The 23,165-nt window shown below is 37.4% G+C and overlaps 1 protein-coding gene across 3 annotated transcripts in view; it reads left to right on the forward strand.

Moving 5' to 3' along the window:
• The window catches only part of usp6nl (USP6 N-terminal like), a 110,291-nt gene extending 88,522 nt beyond the window's left edge, over positions 1–21,769 (forward strand). For all 3 annotated transcript variants that reach the window (XM_088072967.1, XM_088072965.1, XM_088072966.1), the window contains 5 exons: positions 10,879–10,973; positions 11,335–11,400; positions 12,305–12,404; positions 12,492–12,644; positions 18,160–21,769. In XM_088072967.1, coding sequence (XP_087929093.1) covers positions 10,879–10,973; positions 11,335–11,400; positions 12,305–12,404; positions 12,492–12,644; positions 18,160–19,745 — 2,000 coding nt within the window. In that variant the 3' untranslated portion in view covers positions 19,746–21,769. The remainder of the gene's footprint in view (positions 1–10,878; positions 10,974–11,334; positions 11,401–12,304; positions 12,405–12,491; positions 12,645–18,159) is intronic.
• Positions 21,770–23,165: the final 1,396 nt, after the last annotated feature.

Consider the following 23,165-nt stretch of genomic DNA (forward strand, 5'->3'; position numbering starts at 1 on the left):
TTTTGCAACTTTCTATGCAATGGCGTGTTTCAGCATGCTATTTAACTGTGTTTTAAGCTTTTTTTAGCTGTTTTTGGGACGTGCCCTTTTTTGACATTTTTGCCATTTTTGCCATACTATAGCCTTGCTTTTCAGGTCATTTTTTCGACTTGCCGAATTATGTTGTTTTTGGCCTTTTTTGCAACTTTCTATGCTATGGCGTGTTTCAACACGCTATTTAATTGTGTTTTAAGATATTATCAGCTGTTTTTGGGATTTGTCCTTTTTTGACATTTTTGCCATACTATAGCCTTGCTTTTCGGGTCATTTTTTCAACTTGCTGTATTATTGTGTTTTTGTACATTTTTGCAACTTTCTCTGCTATGGCGTGTTTCAGCACGCTATTTAACTGTATTTTAAGCTATTTTCAGCCTTTTTTGGGACGCACCCTTTTTTGACATTTTTGCCATACTATAGCCTTGCTTTTGGGGTCATTTTTTCGACTTGCAGAATTATTGTGTTTTTGTACGTTTTTGCAAGTTTCTATGCTATGGCATGTTTCAGTGCGCTATTTAATGCTGTTTTAAGCTATTTTCAGCTGTTTTTGGGACGCGCCCTTTTTTGACATTTTTGCCATACTATAGCCTTGCTTTTCGGGTCATTTTTTCGACTTGCTGAATTATGTTGTTTTTGGCCTTTTTTGAAACTTTCTATGCTATGGCGTGTTTCAGCACGCTATTTAACTGTGTTTTAAGCTATTTTCAGCGTTTTTTGGGACGCACCCTTTTTTGACATTTTTGCCATACTATAGCCTTGCTTTTCGGGTCATTTTTTCGACTTGCCGAATTATTGTGTTTTTGTACGTTTTTGCAACTTTCTATGCTATGGCGTGTTTCAGCACGCTATTTAACTGTGTTTTAAGCTATTTTCAGCGTTTTTTGGGACGCGCCCTTTTTTGACATTTTTGCCATACTATAGCCTTGCTTTTCGGGTCATTTTTTTCAACTTGTTGAATTATTGTATTTTTGTACGTTTTTGCAACTTCCTATGCTATGGCGTGTTTCAGCATGCTATTTAATGCAGTTTTAAGCTTTTTTTGGCTGTTTTTGGGATGTGCCCTTTTTTGACATTTTTGCCATACTATAGCCTTGCTTTTCAGGTCATTTTTTCGACTTGCCGAATTATTATGTTTTTATACGTTTTTGCAACTTTCAATACTATGGCGTGTTTCAGCATGCTATTTAATGCAGTTTTAAGCTATTTTCAGCCTTTTTTGGGACGCGCCCTTTTTTGACATTTTTGCCATACTATAGCCTTGCTTTTCAGGTCATTTTTTCGACTTGCCGAATTATAGTGTTTTTGGCCTTTTTTGAAACTTTCTATGCTATGGCGTGTTTCAGCACGCTATTTAACTGTGTTTTAAGCTATTTTCAGCGTTTTTTGGGACGCGCCCTTTTTTGACATTTTTGCCATACTATAGCCTTGCTTTTCGGGTCATTTTTTCAACTTCTTGAATTATTGTATTTTTGTACGTTTTTGCAACTTTCTATGCAATGGCGTGTTTCAGCACGCTATTTAACTGTGTTTTAAGCTTTTTTTAGCTGTTTTTGGGACGTGCCCTTTTTTGACATTTTTGCCATTTTTGCCATACTATAGCCTTGCTTTTGGGGTCATTTTTTCGACTTGCCGAATTATGTTATTTTTGGCCTTTTTTGCAACTTTCTATGCTATGGCGTGTTTCAGCACGCTATTTAATGCTGTTTTAAGCTATTTTCAGCTGTTTTTGGGATTTGTCCTTTTTTGATATTTTCGCCATACTATAGCCTTGCTTTTCGGGTCATTTTTTCAACTTGCCGTACTATTGTGTTTTTCTACGTTTTTGAAACTTTCTATGCTATGGCGTGTTTCAGCACGCTATTTAATGCTATTTTAAGCTATTTTCAGCGTTTTTTGGGATGGGTCCTTTTTTGACATTTTTGCCATACTATAGCCTTGCTTTTCGGGTCATTTTTTCGACTTTCCGAATTATGTTGTTTTTGGCCTTTTTTGAAACTTTCTATGCTATGGCGTGTTTCAACACGCTATTTAATTGTGTTTTAAGATATTATCAGCTGTTTTTGGGATTTGTCCTTTTTTGACATTTTTGCCATACTATAGCCTTGCTTTTCGGGTCATTTTTTCAATTTGCTGTATTATTGTGTTTTTGTACATTTTTGCAACTTTCTCTGCTATGGCGTGTTTCAGCACGCTATTTAACTGTATTTTAAGCTATTTTTAGCTGTTTTTGGGACGCACCCTTTTTTGACATTTTTGCCATACTATAGCCTTGCTTTTCAGGTCATTTTTTCGACTTGCCGAATTATGTTGTTTTTGGCCTTTTTTGAAACTTTCTATGCTATGGCGTGTTTCAGCACGCTATTTAACTGTGTTTTAAGCTATTTTCAGCGTTTTTTGGGACGCGCCCTTTTTTGACATTTTTGCCATACTATAGCCTTGCTTTTCGGGTCATTTTTTCAACTTGTTGAATTATTGTATTTTTGTACATTTTTGCAACTTTCTCTGCTATAGCGTGTTTCAGCACGCTATTTAACTGTATTTTAAGCTTTTTTTTAGCTGTTTTTGGGACGGGTCCTTTTTTGACATTTTTGCCATACTATAGCCTTGCTTTTCAGGTCATTTTTTCAACTTGCTGTATTATTGTGTTTTTGGCCGTTTTTGCAACTTTCTATGCTATGGCGTGTTTTAGCACACTATTTAATGCTGTTTTAAGCTATTTTCAGCTGTTTTTGGGATTTGTCATTTTTTGACATTTTTGCCATACTATAGCCTTGCTTTTCGGGTCATTTTTTCGGCTTGCCGAATTATTATGTTTTTGTACATTTTTGCAACTTTCTATGCTATGGCATGTTTCAGCACGCTATTTAACTGTGTTTTAAGCTATTTTCAGCGTTTTTTGGGACGCGCCCTTTTTTGACATTTTTGCCATACTATAGCCTTGCTTTTCGGGTCACTTTTTCGATTTGCCGAATTATTATGGTTTTGGCCTTTTTTGAAACTTTCTATGCTATGGCGTGTTTCAGCACGCTATTTAATGCAGTTTTAAGCTTTTTTTGGCTGTTTTTGGGATGTGCCTTTTTGACATTTTGCCATACTATAGCCTTGCTTTTCGGGTCATTTTTTCGACTTGCCGAATTATTATGTTTTTGTACGTTTTTGCAACTTTCAATACTATGGCGTGTTTCAGCACGCTATTTAACTGTGTTTTAAGCTATTTTCAGCGTTTTTTAGGACGCGCCCTTTTTTGACATTTTTGCCATACTATAGCCTTGCTTTCAGGTCATTTTTCGACTTGCCGAATTATTATGTTTTTGTACATTTTTGCAACTTTCTATGCTATGGCATGTTTCAGCACGCTATTTAACTGTGTTTTAAGCTATTTTCAGCGTTTTTTGGGACGCGCCCTTTTTTGACATTTTTGCCATACTATAGCCTTGCTTTTCGGGTCACTTTTTCGATTTGCCGAATTATTATGGTTTTGCATGTTTTTGCAACTTTCTATGCTATGGCGTGTTTCAGCACGCTATTTAACTGTGTTTAAAGCTATTTTCAGCCTTTTTTGGGACGCACCCTTTTTTGACATTTTTGCCATACTATAGCCTTGCTTTTCGGGTCATTTTTTCAACTTGTTGAATTATTGTGTTTTTGGCCGTTTTTGCAACTTTCTATGCAATGGCGTGTTTCAGCACGCTATTTAATTGTGTTTTAAGCTTTTTTTGGCTGTTTTTGGGACGCGCCCTTTTTTGACATTTTTGCCATACTATAGCCTTGCTTTTCGGGTCATTTTTTCGACTTGCCGAATTATTGTGTTTTTGGCCTTTTTTGAAACTTTCTATGCTATGGCGTGTTTCAGCACGCTATTTAACTGTGTTTTAAGCTATTTTCAGCCTTTTTGGGGCCGCCCTTTTTTGACATTTTTGCCATACTATAGCCTTGCTTTTCGGGTCATTTTTTCAACTTGTTGAATTATTGTATTTTTGTACGTTTTTGCAACTTTCTATGCAATGGCGTGTTTCAGCACGCTATTTAACTGTGTTTTAAGCTTTTTTTAGCTGTTTTTGGGACGTGCCCTTTTTGACATTTTGCCATTTTGCCATACTATAGCCTTGCTTTTGGGGTCATTTTTCGACTTGCGAATTATGTTATTTTGGCCTTTTTGCAACTTTCTATGCTATGGCGTGTTTCAACACGCTATTTAATGCTGTTTTAAGCTATTTTCAGCTGTTTTTGGGATTTGTCCTTTTTTGACATTTTCGCCATACTATAGCCTTGCTTTTCGGGTCATTTTTTCGACTTGCCGAATTATGTTGTTTTTGGCCTTTTTTGAAACTTTCTATGCTATGGCGTGTTTCAGCGCGCTATTTAATGCTGTTTTAAGCTTTTTTTGGCTGTTTTTGGGACGTGCCCTTTTTTGACATTTTTGCCATACTATAGCCTTGCTTTTCGGGTCATTTTTCGACTTGTTGAATTATAGTGTTTTTGGCCGTTTTTGCAACTTTCAATACTATGGCGTGTTTCAGCACGCTATTTAACTGTGTTTTAAGCTATTTTCAGCCTTTTTTGGGACACGCCCTTTTTTGACATTTTTGCCATACTATAGCCTTGCTTTTCGGGTCATTTTTTCGGCTTGCCGAATTATTATGTTTTTGTACATTTTTGCAACTTTCTATGCTATGGCATGTTTCAGCACGCTATTTAACTGTGTTTTAAGCTATTTTCAGCGTTTTTTGTGACGCCGCCTTTTTGACATTTTGCCATACTATAGCCTTGCTTTTCGGGTCATTTTTTCAACTTGCTTTTCAGGTCATTTTTTTCAACTTGCCGAATTATGTTGTTTTTGGCCTTTTTTTAAACTTTCTATGCTATGGCGTGTTTCAACACGCTATTTAACTGTGTTTTAAGCTATTTTTAGCTGTTTTTGGGACGTACCCTTTTTTGACATTTTTGCCATACTATAGCCTTGCTTTTCGGGTCATTTTTTCAACTTGTTGAATTATTGTGTTTTTGGCCGTTTTTGCAACTTTCTATGCAATGGCGTGTTTCAGCACGCTATTTAATTGTGTTTTAAGTTTTTTTTGGCTGTTTTTGGGACGCGCCCTTTTTTGACATTTTTGCCATACTATAGCCTTTCTTTTCGGGTCATTTTTTCGACTTGCGGAATTATTGTGTTTTTGGCCCTTTTTGAACATTTCTATGCTATGGCGTGTTTCAGTGCGCTATTTAATGCAGTTTTAAGGTATTTTCAGCGTTTTTTGGGACACACCCTTTTTTGACATTTTTGCCATACTATAGCCTTGCTTTTCGGGTCAATAATTCAACTTGTTGAATTATTGTGTTTTTGGCCGTTTTTTCAACTTTCTATGCTATGGCGTGTTTCAACACGCTATTTAATGCAGTGTTAAGCTATTTTTGGCTGTTTTTGGGACACGCCCTTTTTTGACATTTTTGCCATACTATAGCCTTGCTTTTCGGGTCATTTTTTCGACTTGCCGAATTATGTTGTTTTTGGCCTTTTTTGAAACTTTCTATGCTATGGCGTGTTTCAGCACGCTATTTAACTGTGTTTTAAGCTTTTTTTAGCTGTTTTTGGGACGTGACATTTTTTGACATTTTTGCCATACTATAGCCTTGCTTTTCGGGTCATTTTTTCGACTTGCCGAATTATTGTGTTTTTGTACATTTTTGCAACTTTCAATGCTATGGCGTGTTTCAGCACGCTATTTAACTGTGTTTTAAGCTATTTTCAGCCTTTTTTGGGACGTGCCCTTTTTTGACATTTTCGCCATACTATAGCCTTGCTTTTCGGGTCATTTTTTTCAACTTGTTGAATTATTGTATTTTTGTACGTTTTTGCAACTTTCTATGCTATGGCGTGTTTCAGTGCGCTATTTAATGCTGTTTTAAGCTATTTTCAGCTGTTTTTGGGACGCCCCTTTTTTGACATTTTTGCCATACTATAGCCTTGCTTTTCGGGTCATTTTTTCAACTTGTTGAATTATAGTGTTTTTGGCCGTTTTTGCAACTTTCTATGCTATGGCGTGTGTCAGCACGCTATTTAACTGTGTTTTAAGCTTTTTTTAGCTGTTTTTGGGACGCACCCTTTTTTGACATTTTTGCCATACTATAGCCTTGCTTTTCGGGTCATTTTTTCGACTTGCCGAATTATGTTGTTTTTGGCCTTTTTTGAAACTTTCTATGCTATGGCGTGTTTCAGCACGCTATTTAACTGTGTTTTAAGCTATTTTCAGCGTTTTTTGGGACGCGCCCTTTTTTGACATTTTTGCCATACTATAGCCTTGCTTTTCGGGTCATTTTTTCAACTTGTTGAATTATTGTATTTTTGTACATTTTTGCAACTTTCTCTGCTATGGCGTGTTTCAGCACGCTATTTAACTGTATTTTAAGCTATTTTTAGCTGTTTTTGGGACGCACCCTTTTTTGACATTTTTGCCATACTATAGCCTTGCTTTTCGGGTCATTTTTTCAACTTGCTGTATTATTGTGTTTTTGGCCGTTTTTGCAACTTTCTATGCTATGGCGTGTTTTAGCACACTATTTAATGCTGTTTTAAGCTATTTTCAGCTGTTTTTGGGATTTGTCATTTTTTGACATTTTTGCCATACTATAGCCTTGCTTTTCGGGTCATTTTTTCGACTTGCCGAATTATTATGTTTTTGTACATTTTTGCAACTTTCAATGCTATGGCATGTTTCAGCACGCTATTTAACTGTGTTTTAAGCTATTTTCAGCCTTTTTTGGGACGCGCCCTTTTTTGACATTTTTGCCATACTATAGCCTTGCTTTTCGGGTCATTTTTTCAACTTGCTTTTCAGGTCATTTTTTTCAACTTGCCGAATTATGTTGTTTTTGGCCTTTTTTGAAACTTTCTATGCTATGGCGTGTTTCAGCACGCTATTTAATGCAGTTTTAAGCTTTTTTTGGCTGTTTTTGGGATGTGCCCTTTTTTGACATTTTTGCCATACTATAGCCTTGCTTTTCGGGTCATTTTTTCGACTTGCCGAATTATTATGTTTTTGTACGTTTTTGCAACTTTCAATACTATGGCGTGTTTCAGCACGCTATTTAACTGTGTTTTAAGCTATTTTCAGCCTTTTTTGGGACACGCCCTTTTTTGACATTTTTGCCATACTATAGCCTTGCTTTTCGGGTCATTTTTTCGGCTTGCCGAATTATTATGTTTTTGTACATTTTTGCAACTTTCTATGCTATGGCATGTTTCAGCACGCTATTTAACTGTGTTTTAAGCTATTTTCAGCGTTTTTTGGGACGCGCCCTTTTTTGACATTTTTGCCATACTATAGCCTTGCTTTTCGGGTCACTTTTTCGATTTGCCGAATTATTATGGTTTTGCATGTTTTTGCAACTTTCTATGCTATGGCGTGTTTCAGCACGCTATTTAACTGTGTTTAAAGCTATTTTCAGCCTTTTTTGGGACGCACCCTTTTTTGACATTTTTGCCATACTATAGCCTTGCTTTTCGGGTCATTTTTTCAACTTGTTGAATTATTGTGTTTTTGGCCGTTTTTGCAACTTTCTATGCAATGGCGTGTTTCAGCACGCTATTTAATTGTGTTTTAAGCTTTTTTTGGCTGTTTTTGGGACGCGCCCTTTTTTGACATTTTTGCCATACTATAGCCTTTCTTTTCGGGTCATTTTTTCGACTTGCCGAATTATAGTGTTTTTGGCCTTTTTTGAAACTTTCTATGCTATGGCGTGTTTCAGCACGCTATTTAACTGTGTTTTAAGCTATTTTCAGCGTTTTTTGGGACGCGCCCTTTTTTGACATTTTTGCCATACTATAGCCTTGCTTTTCGGGTCATTTTTTCAACTTGTTGAATTATTGTATTTTATGCGTTTTGCAACTTTCTATGCAATGGCGTGTTTCAGCACGCTATTTAACTGTGTTTTAAGCTTTTTTTAGCTGTTTTTGGGACGTGCCCTTTTTTGACATTTTTGCCATTTTTGCCATACTATAGCCTTGCTTTTGGGGTCATTTTTTCGACTTGCCGAATTATGTTATTTTTGGCCTTTTTTGCAACTTTCTATGCTATGGCGTGTTTCAGCACGCTATTTAATGCTGTTTTAAGCTATTTTCAGCTGTTTTTGGGATTTGTCCTTTTTTGATATTTTCGCCATACTATAGCCTTGCTTTTCGGGTCATTTTTTCGACTTGCCGAATTATGTTGTTTTTGGCCTTTTTTGAAACTTTCTATGCTATGGCGTGTTTCAGCGCGCTATTTAATGCTGTTTTAAGCTTTTTTTGGCTGTTTTTGGGACGTGCCCTTTTTTGACATTTTTGCCATACTATAGCCTTGCTTTTCGGGTCATTTTTTCGACTTGTTGAATTATAGTGTTTTTGGCCGTTTTTGCAACTTTCAATACTATGGCGTGTTTCAGCACGCTATTTAACTGTGTTTTAAGCTATTTTCAGCGTTTTTTAGGACGCGCCCTTTTTTGACATTTTTGCCATACTATAGCCTTGCTTTTCGGGTCATTTTTTCGACTTGCCGAATTATTATGTTTTTGTACATTTTTGCAACTTTCTATGCTATGGCATGTTTCAGCACGCTATTTAACTGTGTTTTAAGCTATTTTCAGCGTTTTTTGGGACGCGCCCTTTTTTGACATTTTTGCCATACTATAGCCTTGCTTTTCGGGTCACTTTTTCGATTTGCCGAATTATTATGGTTTTGCATGTTTTTGCAACTTTCTATGCTATGGCGTGTTTCAGCACGCTATTTAACTGTGTTTAAAGCTATTTTCAGCCTTTTTTGGGACGCACCCTTTTTTGACATTTTTGCCATACTATAGCCTTGCTTTTCGGGTCATTTTTTCAACTTGTTGAATTATTGTGTTTTTGGCCGTTTTTGCAACTTTCTATGCAATGGCGTGTTTCAGCACGCTATTTAATTGTGTTTTAAGTTTTTTTTGGCTGTTTTTGGGACGCGCCCTTTTTTGACATTTTTGCCATACTATAGCCTTTCTTTTCGGGTCATTTTTTCGACTTGCGGAATTATTGTGTTTTTGGCCCTTTTTGAACATTTCTATGCTATGGCGTGTTTCAGTGCGCTATTTAATGCAGTTTTAAGGTATTTTCAGCGTTTTTTGGGACACACCCTTTTTTGACATTTTTGCCATACTATAGCCTTGCTTTTCGGGTCAATAATTCAACTTGTTGAATTATTGTGTTTTTGGCCGTTTTTTCAACTTTCTATGCTATGGCGTGTTTCAACACGCTATTTAATGCAGTGTTAAGCTATTTTTGGCTGTTTTTGGGACACGCCCTTTTTTGACATTTTTGCCATACTATAGCCTTGCTTTTCGGGTCATTTTTTCGACTTGCCGAATTATTTTGTTTTTGGCCTTTTTTGAAACTTTCTATGCTATGGCGTGTTTCAGCACGCTATTTAACTGTGTTTTAAGCTTTTTTTAGCTGTTTTTGGGAGGTGCCCTTTTTTGACATTTTTGCCATACTATAGCCTTGCTTTTCGGGTCATTTTTTCGACTTGCCGAATTATTGTGTTTTTGTACATTTTTGCAACTTTCAATGCTATGGCGTGTTTCAGCACGCTATTTAACTGTGTTTTAAGCTATTTTCAGCCTTTTTTGGGACGTGCCCTTTTTTGACATTTTCGCCATACTATAGCCTTGCTTTTCGGGTCATTTTTTTCAACTTGTTGAATTATTGTATTTTTGTACGTTTTTGCAACTTTCTATGCTATGGCGTGTTTCAGTGCGCTATTTAATGCTGTTTTAAGCTATTTTCAGCTGTTTTTGGGACGCGCCCTTTTTTGACATTTTTGCCATACTATAGCCTTGCTTTTCGGGTCATTTTTTCAACTTGTTGAATTATAGTGTTTTTGGCCGTTTTTGCAACTTTCTATGCTATGGCGTGTGTCAGCACGCTATTTAACTGTGTTTTAAGCTTTTTTTAGCTGTTTTTGGGACGTGATATTTTTTGACATTTTTGCCATACTATAGCCTTGCTTCTCCGGTCATTTTTTCAACTTGCTGTATTATTGTGATTTTGGCTGTTTTTACAACTTTCAATGCTATGGCGTGTTTTAGTAGGCTATTTAATGTAGTTTTACATGATTTTCAGCTGTTTTTGGGACATGTCATTTTTTGACATTTTTGCCATATTATCACATACTATTGCCATGCTTTTTGGGTCATTTTTTCGAATTCCCATATTATGCAGTTTTTCACAGTTTTTGCAACTTTTTATGCTTTGACTTTTCTCGGCATGTTATTTGGTTTATTTTGCCTTTTTTTTGACATGCTTAATTATGATTTTTTTGGACTTTGTTTCGACATTGTATGCTATGGTGTGTTTCTATAAGGTATAATAAATCTTTTTCAGCCATTTATGGGACATTTCAAAATTTGACATTTTTCGCCTTACTATACTATGCGGTTTTTGGCCATTTTTTTGACATGCTAAATAATGACTTTTTTGGCCTTTGTTTCGACATTGTATGCTATGGCGCGACTCTACAAGGTATAATAAGTCGTTTTCAGACATTTTTAGGACACTTCAAAATTTGATGTTTTGAGCCATACTATACTGTGCAGTTTTCTGCCATTTTTTTGACAAGCTCAATTATGACGCTTTTGGCCTTTTCTAAGAAGAGAAAGACATACAAAGAAAATATACACAAGAAAATATAAAAACGTCACATTGTGCCACAAAATGTCATATAAAAATCATAGTATGTCATAAAAATATCCAAATATGTTATCAAGAAACACATTTTAAAATGTGATTGAATGTGAGTCAGCACCATTTAATTCATCTATTTCTTATGTACTCACCTTTAGGGTTTTTCATCCCCGGTTTCCCAAAGCTGATGCGTTTCCAGGAGCACCATGACCGTGTCCTCAAGAAGATGATGCCCAAACTGAAACAGCACCTGGTGAGACACATGAACACTGTTGTAGCAATTAATAATGCAACAAGTGCTGAAAAATTAAACAACTGCTCATAATACTAAAATCTATCCAAATAACCCAGGGATTCAATTAAACTATTGTGTTATTATCACAGAGCACTTTCTCTAGTTTCCACAGCATCAATTATTACTACTAATTTTGAAAATAATATTATGTTTATATGTTTGGGACATATAGAAAAAGTTTAATATATTGACAAGTTAATGCTGCTTTTGTTACCATTATGGCTTACTGGCATTCCTCTATTTCATCTTTTAAAGCTCAAAAGTAACTTTCTAATGCACTAAATGTGAATTTCTTTTGGGTTTGTTTGTGCTGCTGCAGGACAACCAAGAGGTGTTTACCAGTCTCTACACCATGAAGTGGTTCTTCCAGTGCTTCCTGGACAGAGTGAGTACGATAACCCCACAAACCAAATATGAAAACGCAACAAGTTTTGCTTTTGTTGTTAAGGCATCCCATAGCCAAACATGTTTAGTGTAAAGTGATTTCTTAGAATTTACCACAATACTTAGGGAGGAGTTTCCTAATTATTTTAATGTTTTATACATTTGTGTGTGTGTGTGTGTGTGTGTGTGTGTGTGTGTGTGTGTGTGTGAAGTATAGCCAACTCTCAATGAACTCGTTAAACACATTTAAGCTACAAATCGGAGAAAAACAACTTCAAGATAGCTTGGCAGACAATGCTGGCAGAATCAGTGACTTCTTTTAAATCACCTCTAAAAACCCATTTTTAGTTCCCAGCTTTTAAAGACAATAACTGAAGCTTTCACAAAAAAATATTACTCTATGTATATTTGTGATTAGGTTTGCGAATTGTAAGCACTTTCTCTTATTGATTAATCGGTAAAATTAACGATCGATTAATCATGATTTGATAAAAACATAAAGACTTTGCTTGTGTCAAACAATACCAAATGCAGTTTTTTTCCTCAGTGAAAGCTCACAGTAACATATTGCAGATACGCTGACAGCATTTCATAGCCTATCGATTAATCGATTAAATTTCACGTTTGATTAAATTCTTGAAGACCCATTAATTGATGATTCGTGAGTCATTTTTCAAAATGTATGGAATCAAGGAACCAGGTGGTTCGGGTACAGAAGTCAGACAGTATTGACAGATGAATTAACAAATTGGTAATTTTGGGTTTTTTGAGGGATTTGTTGACAAAAAACTTAATATACTGTATATGACCTTAGCCTTATCCTTTATGTGACAATACATCAGTCTATAAAAAACAAACAAAACAAACAATAATATCTACTGACCTTTGGCTCTGTTTGTGTCCAGACTCCCTTCACCCTCACCCTCAGGATCTGGGACATCTACATCTTGGAGGGGGAACGAGTGCTGCCCAGCATGTCCTACACGATCCTCAAACTGCACAAGAGTAAGATGGTTTAGTCTACATGCTGGAGCCGGCTGGTGTCCACCTGTCAGAGACTGAAAACGACTCATCTGTGTGTGTGATTTATAGAGCACCTGATGAAGCTGTCCATGGAGGAGCTGGTGGAGTTTCTGCAGGTGACTTTGTCCAAAGATTTCTTCTTCGAGGACGACTTTGTGATCGAGCAGCTGCAGGCGTCCATGACAGAGCTCAGGAGGGCGAAGCTGGAGCTGCCCGCACCAGGTACTGCTACAGCCTGAAGCACACAGACAGAGAATCACCAACAGCCCCCGAAAAATCTCATTTAGTTACCAGATAATGGATGTGCATCGAAAAGCTATCGTAAGCAAAATTAACTGAAACTGAAATCTCTAAATGGAAGCCCTTCACCTGAACTAATACAATATACACAGGTGTACACAAATATGTTTTTGCAAGTAGTAATTATTATTATTAGGTTTTCAGCATCACTTTTTTATCATTAATTATCAAGAAAAAAGTGAAGAAGAAGACTGTTTTTTTTAATATTAAATCATTGTAAACTGTTTTTTTCTGAAAAAAAAAACCATTTATTAATTTAAGGATTTTGATATCCCTGATTAGTCTGAGACCAAAACACCTTCTAAAATTCATTATCAAGCAAAAATTGATTTGTTTTCTATATTAATGTATAGTAAATGGATTTTTTAAAACTGAAAAAGGCAATTATTATTACCTTCTCACTGTCACTAACTAGTCTAAGACAAAAACATTATTAAGTGAAAACTGAAGATTTTTTGAAAATATTAAATTATTGTAAACTGAATATTTTGGGTTTTTTACTGAAAAAAAAAATATTATTAGTTATCAATGTCCCCAACTAGTCTAAGACAAAAAAAAACATTTTTTAAATTCATTATTAAGTAAAATTTTAGGTTTTTTCTATAAGAAATTATTGTAATCTGAATACTTTTGTTAGTTGAAAAAAGCAATGTTTGTAATATCCCTAATTAGCCCAAGACGAAAACACTTCAAATTCATTATTAAGTAAAAACTGAAGATTTTTTTCTATATTAAATCACTGTAAACTGATTATTTTGTTTTTGTTTTTTACTGAAAAACCAGTTTTAAATTTGTCAGGTTTTTTTTAATTTGATCTGTCTTTATAAGCAACGATTAGTGTATTAGCAAAAAAAAAGCTATTATTTAAAAATCTTGGTGAAACACGAGTTGTGGTTTTTACACAAATATTTAAAAAATAAGTAAAGACAATCTGTGATTAAAAACAGCAACCCATCTGATATGATCCCTAAAAAACAGATGCTTCTCTTTTTTTGTATTTTCGGCAGTTCGTGTGTCCTCCTGCTGTCCTGTAGCTCGTAGCTGTATTTGAGATTAGCTGTGTGTGTGTGTGTGTGTGTGTGTGTGTGTGTGTGTGTGTGTTTCTAATCTTGCTCTCCTCATTAATCTGCCTTCTCTCCCTCTTCTTTCAAACAATGTTAGCCAACAACAACAAAAGTGTGGCCGTGAGCGGGGGCCACATTCCCTCCTACAACAGTAACCGGTGGGCTATCCTGACTGGTCTTCCCCTCTCCATGTCTCTGTCCATCTGTCCCTCAGTCAGTCCGTTCGTTCGTCAGTCCCGCTGTCCTGTCTGTCGCCTGTCTGTCCAACAGCACTCGGGTTTCTCCTTCACAAACTAGTCTTCCAGCTGTTTTTTTTATCCCCGTGTTAATATTTTTTAATAAGTTGGGATGCATTGCTTCAGTCCTGCAGTGGCTGGCTCTCCTCTTTTTTTATCTTAAGTTTTTTCTACTCTTTTATGTTTTAATTTCAAAGTCAAGTGGTTATAAAATTTTAGCTGTGTCCATAAACGTCTGTCAGGTAACATAATGCGTCCTCAGGTGGAAAACAAAAGCACAGCATTATGCAGGTAACTGGGAGGTTTTTTATCTGTTTGGAAGCTAATCGGAGTTATTTTTCGGCCGAGTATCACTGCTTTTTGTCAACATTTGACACGGACATTTACTATTTAACCTTTTAAAACCCGAGCAAACTGGTTAGATTTATTTCAGAAATGGGCAGAAGACAATGACCAACTTAGTTTGTGATGTTAAATGAAAGCAAGCAAAAAAAAAAAGTAAAACAGTAAAAAATAGAAACAAACAAGAAGATGACCTGCTGGAAATATATATATTTGTTCTGTATAATTTTAAATTTGTTAAAATTGTAAATAAAGTTGGACATTTTCCCCAATTTTTTAAAGATTTTTTTTGATTTTTATAAAAACTAATTTTTCAGGTAGTTTTCTTTGTTTTTTGCCAGGCTGGTTATTGCTTCTCATCTGATGTTAAAGAAAAAAAATCAAACCAGTTTGCTCGGTTTCAAAGGGTCAAACAGCTCGTGAAAGCCGTCCGAGCGCAGCACAAGAAAACAGCTGTACTGATAATAAATACAGACATATTTTTACAGATGAGTTACTGAGTCAGAATAATCAATTTTTAAGATACAACAACGTATGTATTTTTGATTTTGAGATGAATTGTCCCTTTCACTTAACAATTTTTGGTGTCATGTTCCTAACTTCAGTCATTAGTCGGTGAGTCCTCTAAACCAGCAGCTGCTTTTTTCGGAGGATTTTTTTAACTTTCATAAAGTAGCTGAAGAAGGAGCCCAGATTTGTGCTTTCTTCCAGAGCCCACACAGCTTTAGCAGGAGCTGTCTGTTGGTTTCCCTGCCCGCTGACAAGATAATGAGCCACTTTTCCAAACACTGGAGGCTTTTGTTTAACTTCTGTTTTAACAACCATCTGCTACCAAATTTGCTGGTGTGCAAGACGAGGGGCGATATTTTTTAAATTAGCATTTTTGTGTGCGAATCTGAACTGAACGACAGTGGTTTCATGGTTTTGAACTTTACTCGGCCTAGTTTGAGTTAAGAGACGGTTTGTTTTTTTCCTAACCGCATCACCACCGCAGTGTAATTTACTCGGTGCAAACAGCAGCTGGATGAGTGTTTGGTGGCAGCGTTTGGATTCACTTCTCGTCTGTGACTAACCCCTGCAAAAAGACATTTACGCCAATATCTGGACTCTGAAAGCTACCAACAGCTGTGTCAGAAAATGTAAAAAGATAAGAAAAAGGTGCAAGAGCACATCGTTTGGAGGGAAGGTTCTTGACAGACCGAAACCTTTTCTTGTTTTTTATAGTATAAAAGATAAGAAAAGGTTTCAGTTTGACACATTTCCCTGTGAAAAAAAGGAAAAATTGCATCTTTTATGTGATTTTATGATCCAATAGCATCACTTTGATTTTTACTTCCCTCCGACCTTTTGTTTATAAGCGAGGTAAAAGCCTCAACAGCAGCATTTATACTCTCCTGGTGTTAAAGCTGCTCGAGGCAAGGTTAGACAGGATTCGCTGTTTTACACTCTCTCACTGCACTGAAATCACTTCCTCCTTCCAGCTGCGAGAAATAAAAACGATAACGATTCCTGCTCGCGGCCAAACAATATCAGGACCTTAACAGCTCAGTCATGAAGTAAGAAACACGGAGGACAAAATAAAATCTGTTAAGCTCAAACAAGGCTCGTATTCTTGAGAGGAGGTTCAGTCTTTAAGACCTAATGTGACACTATTGTTTCACAAATCCTTTAAAGTGAAGGAAATTCACGTGATTTTTTTCCCACTACACTACAGAAGAGTCTCAAGTTTATTATATATATAAATAATTTTAATATAAATTAATTTTAATGAATTCAATTCTGTTAAATACACACTGTATTAACTGTAGTGATAAATATTTGATCATTCTGCACAGCTGTTACATTCAGAATATTGAACTTAAATTTCAATTAGAATTTGTTATAATTCTACATTTTTAGACACTTAAAAACGTTTTTTTTATTTAACATTTTACTTAAATAAGTGAAATACACGCTATTTACGTCAGGAATAACTATTTTAACATCAAATTTAAATGTCATGCTGCACAGCTCTTGCATTCATGATGTAGCTGCAGGTTTTGAACATAAATCTCAATTCAAATGTCATAATTCTACATTTTTGACATTAAAATATATATTTTTTTAAAAAGTTTTAACTTAGTAAATGTATTTAGATTAAAGTTAATCTACTTTGATGAACAGCAAAAATCATTCCCATTTTTGTTTATGCTTAAGATACAAAAAAAGCATTTTTTAAAGAAAATTTATTTGTAATTCTGTTTTTGAATTTAAAAAAAGATGAGGTCAGTAATCTTCCTTTAATCAAACTTTCACGCTGAATATTTTTAACAACATAAATTTAGACTAATGTTTGTTGATTAATTGCCGTTTAGCCATACATTATTACAAGATCTGAGTGGTTTTAATGATAACAGTTTTATATAGACAAATACTTTTTTCAATCATACATTATGGCGTTTTTTTCCCTCAAGTTTTTAAAAAAGTTTTTCTTTAGAAAAAAATATTGACAAAATTCTGATTGCGAAAAAATAGTTTAAAAAAATTTGATGGGTCCAAAAAAATTATTTTTTTTTAAATCTCTGTTAGATGTCTAGTGGTTAATGTTTCTAAAAAGGTTTGTGAGCCAATAGTATAACTGCGCTGGAATCACGTGGTTTCTCTACGTCGTTTGCCGTCAAAAGTCTCTGAGTCGTCTCCGTGCTGTTAGCAGTCAAGATTTTTCAAGTTTTCTGCGAGATTCTGCAGGAAAAGTAAACTTTCGCCCTGCACTACATGTGAAAATACACACAGGAGCTATAAGCCGGTTTACTCACCAGTTTGTAGTCCAGGTGGTCTCCGCCGAAGAGGGATCCTGAAAAACGACAAAAACACACAACAGGATTAATTTGGTGCTCAGAAAAACACTTTACAACACTGTTGTCACTTTAAAGGAATTTATTTTGGCAAAAAGTCACTTTTTTCCCACAAATCAAATTCTGCTGAGAGAAAACTTGATGAGGTAGTTTCGGTTAGTTTACTCTTTTAATTTAACCACAAGAGGAAAATACAGGCCAAGGTCAGCTGATGAACTCGTCAAGGACTGACTCTTAAGTTTGTGAAATTCCAAAAAGTTCACTTCCTGGATCACTCCCACAGCACGTCGTCTTCCTCCAGCTGCTGCCTCCCGGCCCGACTGGTGATCTCACTTTCCCTCCCGGTCCCCAACGTCTCCATCACTGTGTCTGCACTCTGTTTATCTTCCTGTCAACTGTACTTTTTTATTTCTTTCAAAGCAGAAACTTTCTATATTAATGTTTTAACTTGTTACGTGTAGCATCGGAAGTTTGGTGCAAGCTAAGCAGCCTGAGTGAAGAAATATTTCTGCGGCTTTTATGCTTGTACGTATCAGTCTCAGTACATTTAACGTGGTTCATTTATCAAGAACTATTTCTGTGACCTTCGGAGTCGGGGCCGCTGCTGCAGCTAAGTGCAGTTTAATGAAATGGAGTGAAACTCATAATTTCTCAGACCACTCGACTGAATGTCACTCCCTAATTGAGGCCCTCCGGCAAGCAGTGAATTAATATCAAAGACTATTTCTGATGTTTTTTTCTGTCCTCTGCGCTCCGCCTGTGGAAAAGTATTTCTGTGTCGTCGTGAATGTAATTCTCCGTTATTTTTGACCTCTCTATGGCAGTGGTGTTGCATGAATCCATGTCCCCGTTGTGACTCCTCATCTGATGTGAATCAGCGCCACAGTGTGTCAAACCATCAACGCTCGCCGAGGTTTCCTGACGGCGCTTTGACTTGTTTCTTCTGTTTTACGTTTTGCAGGTAAAGACGAGGAATTTCCCAAGAAGCCCTTAGGGCAGCTTCCTCCTGAGGTGGCGGCAGCAGCGGTGAACCACGTGGCCAACGGTCAAAGCCACGCCGAGCCAGTCGAGCCTCCCAGGGACCCGAGTCCTGTACCAGACCGCCAGCGGGACAGTCGGCCCCCGAGCCGGTCACGCCGGGACTCGCTTGAGAAATCGATCCGCCGCCATAGGGGTGACAGGAGGGACGCCCGCTCCAGGGGGTCAGGGGAGATCCCCAATGAGCAGCAGAGGCAGTCAACGTCCACCACGCCCGAGAGGGGAGCGACGCCGACATCAGCCCCCACCCCTACGCCGCAGCTCATCACAGGGGATAGAGGGCGGCCTCAGAGCCACGCCACCGCCAACCACAATTCCAACGCCGCCTCCAGCTCTCGCAAAGAAATCACTCCGCGCTGGGTCAAACCCTCCGAGATGAAGTTGGAGGCGTTCAAAGCAGCAGCGCGGGAGGGGCCGCTGAGCAGAGGGGCCTCGCCGGCGCCATCCAGCCCTGAAGATGGTGCTCTGCCCCACCGCCGGCCGCGCTCCAAGGGCTTCATCCCCGGCGCTGACCGAGGTTCCAACGCCTCCCAGTACGACAACGTACCCGGGCTGCCAGAGCAGGATTTTGAGATCCTGGAGCTCGACAGACCTCCGTCCAGAATGAGGACCCCTCGCAGTGAGACGCCCTTCAGTGTGTCGTCCCTCCAACAGGGCAGCCCGGGCCGCGGCGCCAGCCTGGCCGGGAGCGTCGTCTCCGTCGCATCAGGACCCAGGATGACCAAACACCCGCTTCCTCCCACATTCCCACAACACAACAGTCCAGGAGGGGTCAAGGTACGCTACCCGGTCAGCCAGTACCACACCCCTCCGCAGCAGCACTCCCCGGGCAGAACCACGACCGAAGTCCCCATCCTCCATCCGGCGTACAGCGTGAGCCTGGACCACAGAGGGGACGACAGACTCTACACTCCGCCCGCCCGCTTCACTCCACCCACAAATTTGGTGTACGGGGAACGAGCGTACGCCACCACCCAGCGGCCGACCAACAGCCTCTCCCCAGAGAAGGCGCTCATGAACAACTCCTACACCACCTACCGCCGGGGGCCGCCACACAACCCCCGAAACGCCAGGCCGCCCCCGGAGCACTCAGTTCAGCTGGAAACCCAGGGCAGCTCCACCCCAATCTACCTGCAGCAGCTCACCTCCACCGCGCAGGTCTACGCCCCGGTGGACTACAGGTTTGAGGGGCACCGGAGAGGCGAGGCGCACTATCTGCCGGACGGCGGGCCCCGGCGGCCTGTAGATGGGCTCCCGTGGGCGCCGGAGGATGAGCTGTCCCCTCAGTCCCCAGGTGGGATGCCCCGCTCGCCCAGCTTCCAGCGAGCACAAATGTCTCCCGTTCAGGAGTTCACTTTCCCCCCGAAACCGGACGGGCTGCTTCACTACAGGACACAGTTCCAGGAGCAGCAGCCCGTCATGAGGCAGCAGCTCCCCCAGCTGTTCGGAGGACCACACTACAGGCACGCACAGGAGGCGTTTGCCATGCAGGAGTCCATGCTGCTGTGATTGGACGATAGAAAAATGGCAACACACTGTAAAAAATAAATAAACTGAGGTGTAGTCACTGACACTGTGGTAAAGACGAACAGTAGTCTCGGCTCTGTTAGGAGTTTAGTTTCTGCTCCGTTCTTTATGTGTGAAGTACTGACCTTCTGACTGTCTCGCTGCATCGTAACGTTGCAGGACGCACCAGCCTCCGATGTTTTTACTGATCACTTTAAAAAAGAGAGAGAAAAAAACTGACTGAAGATTTTATTTTATTTTTGGATGTAAATCACAAACAAGAGGTGACAGTATATATCTTTTAGAGTCTGACATGTACAGTGGATTTCTTTTGTTAATATGCTGAGTTGTTATCAGTAGCAGGGGAGCAAAAATCTCCTGAAAAAGCAAAACTGATTTGTTTTCCATCTTTATTTTTTTATATGTTACTTCCAGATATTTACATTAGAGATGGATTTACTCTATATGCTTGTGAATGTTATTTTTCAAAGAGAATACTGTGTCCAATGATAGAGTTAGAGAGCAGTGATGAACCGAGTCGCTGTAAGTTTTGATTTCCATTTCAATTTTGAAGCGCCTCCACCGTAGAAAGAGCAGGGTTTTAGTGTTTGTTTTTAGACTTTCAGTTTCAGTTAGGGATGTCCCGATCGAGTTTTTTTGTCCCTGATCAATCATTTGATATTGAGTCCTGATCTGATACTTGTACTTATCTGAATAATACAGCTGCACACTCAATCCATGTATATGTATATCTATGTATAGCTCTGCAATCCAAACAGTTCCTTAAGGTTTTTTTTTTATTTTACTTTTATAAAATAAACTAAAAAACTAAACTTATTTTTATATGGCTCTTATCATAACCCCACTTAGTGCAGTATTAGTTTTGTTTTATAAAATAACCAAGTAAACAAAAATGTCTTAAGAAATTGTTCTCAATTCCTCTTAGTGCAGCCTTTTTTTTCTAAAAAAGTAAATAAACTAAAATGTGTCTTCAGAAATTCTCTCAGATGTTAGTGCTGCAAAGTACAGAAAATTATAAATAATTTAAATATTTAAATTTCCAAGTAGCATTATAGCTGAGCGTTAACATTCTCAGCCACAACAAATTCAAATCAGTAACAATTCTGCTCATTACAACATTATAGTAAATATAGTTTACTAAATATGAACAACAAAAAATAACCATTTTGATCAGTAAATGAATCAGGCCTGACAGCGATCCGATCGGGACATCCCTAGTTTCAGTGATAATATTCCTTCCTGATTAACTGATGTGCAATTAATCTCTCTTTCATACGTGAAGTACAGTACGTTGCGTATTTACACGTATTTGAGGCCAGTGTAGTTTTTGCTTAATTTCAAACCCTGATTAGAAACTCAAGGAATAGAGAGCTAATTTGTGAGGGCTAATAATATATATTGTTTTGGTTTGATGGCTTTAAGTCATCTGATTTTGCTATGTAACCATAGGTAACGTGTTTTTTTTAATCGCTGTACTGTCGTTACCACATGTCGAGCACATGCAGCCAGAGACGGATGTGAACTAGTTTCAGTATAAGTTTGCTTTTCTTCATTACGTCTCATTATTCTCAACACTGTCATATCAACTACTGTTCAGCTGCTGGCACTTCTACTGGCATACAGAGTCATCTGGCACACACACACACACACACGCACGCACACGCACACGCACACACACACACACACACACACACACACACACACACACACACACACACACACACACGCACGCACACGCACACGCACACACACACACACACACACACACACACATTACATGTCCCAAATGTGTAAATCACACATTTCAACATTTATTCAGCCACATTCCCTTTTATTATTGTGATTATTATTCATCATACTCTGGTTTAAAGCAGTTATTTTCCTGCAGTATTGCCGTACTGTTCATTACATTCCCTAAGTTATCTTTGTTTTGTTTTTTTGTTAAAAAAACTAATTGCAGATCATTCTGATACTTTGCTTAATAAAATGAAGAGGGTGAAAATTAATCTTTGGCTCCATCTTTGACATGCTGTAAATCAGGAGGGGGCTGTTTTTACAAGGATTTCCACTAATAATGAAAAATGTTTTTAAATTAGCTAAGATGCAATAAGTCGTAGGAAATATGGCCCTAAAATAATGTCACAATATTTCGGGGTTTTTGTGATACCGATGTTCTTATATGACAAAATATTTAACAATATAAAAAATGTATTATTTTCAAGAACATTACAATTATAACAACAAGAATCATATAGTAATATTATATTATATAAAAAGTGCAACAAAATAAGTGTTATGTTTTTTAGCAGAAACGTAACAATTTGCCTTGAAATATTCAGTAAAAACTAAACAAAAGTGATTTCTCATTTCTTTAGTTTTTCAAAAGTAACTGCTGGCATTTTTGCTCGCCGCCACACTTGTTGATGCCGTGCTTAACGGTATGATGATATTACACCAACAAGTCAAAATATTGATGATTTTTGATGATTTTTTCTCATCCTATTACAAGTTTTACTGGTATTATTGTGAATAATATGATACAGCACACAGGTGATAAATCTGTTAAATATCCCTGTACATGACGTTACAGATCACATTAAAATGGCAGAAACATTTTTTTCCTGAGCCCTAAAACATCATTAATCTTAAAATTAAATCAGTAATATTTTGGTTTATGTTCTGTAATAATTCTACATCAAGATAACAAGGGAAAAACAGGAATACCTCACTCATACTGCAAAAATCTATCAACAAAGTCTATCAACAAATTATTAATATTTTTTATGAATTTAATTAATACTTTGATAATATACTGATCACTGTGTCATAGCTCAAGCTAAAAAATGTCAAACTTTCACTGACTTCAAACTTCAGATTCTTAAATGTGAGAGCTGCTGCTTTTCTCTGTTTTACATAAATGGTCATAAATATCTTTTGGTTTTTGACTGTTAGTTGGACAAAATGAGCTATTTTAAACCATAATATTGAGGGTTTATGATAGGAATTAGTTTTATTTTACATTTAATTGCTAAGCGATTAATCAGAGTATTTAGAGACTTCGTGCAGCAACACCTAAAGATAAATAGTAGTTTTTTTCCCAGTAAAACAAGAGTGAGATATTATCTCTAATATGTTTGATTTCAGAGTGATATTTATACTTGGGACACTTCCATCTTTTCATTTTTTTTTCTGTTAATGGGGATAAACTACAACCCAGAGATTAAATAAATTAATAATTTATTCAATCATCCAAACAATGTTATTTTAAATTAAATACATTTAAAAGCAAAATCTTTTTATTCTTAGTTACAACTTTTCAAATAGTGAGAATTTTCAGCTTTCCAGTCTCATGTGATATTTAAATGATAATTTGGTGGGTTTGGATAATTGCTTGGACAAGAA

This window comes from Plectropomus leopardus, chromosome 22 (assembly GCF_026936395.1).
Source record: "Plectropomus leopardus strain MGB_pleo_1.0 chromosome 22, ASM2693639v1, whole genome shotgun sequence".
Taxonomy (NCBI): Eukaryota; Metazoa; Chordata; class Actinopteri; order Perciformes; family Serranidae; genus Plectropomus; species Plectropomus leopardus.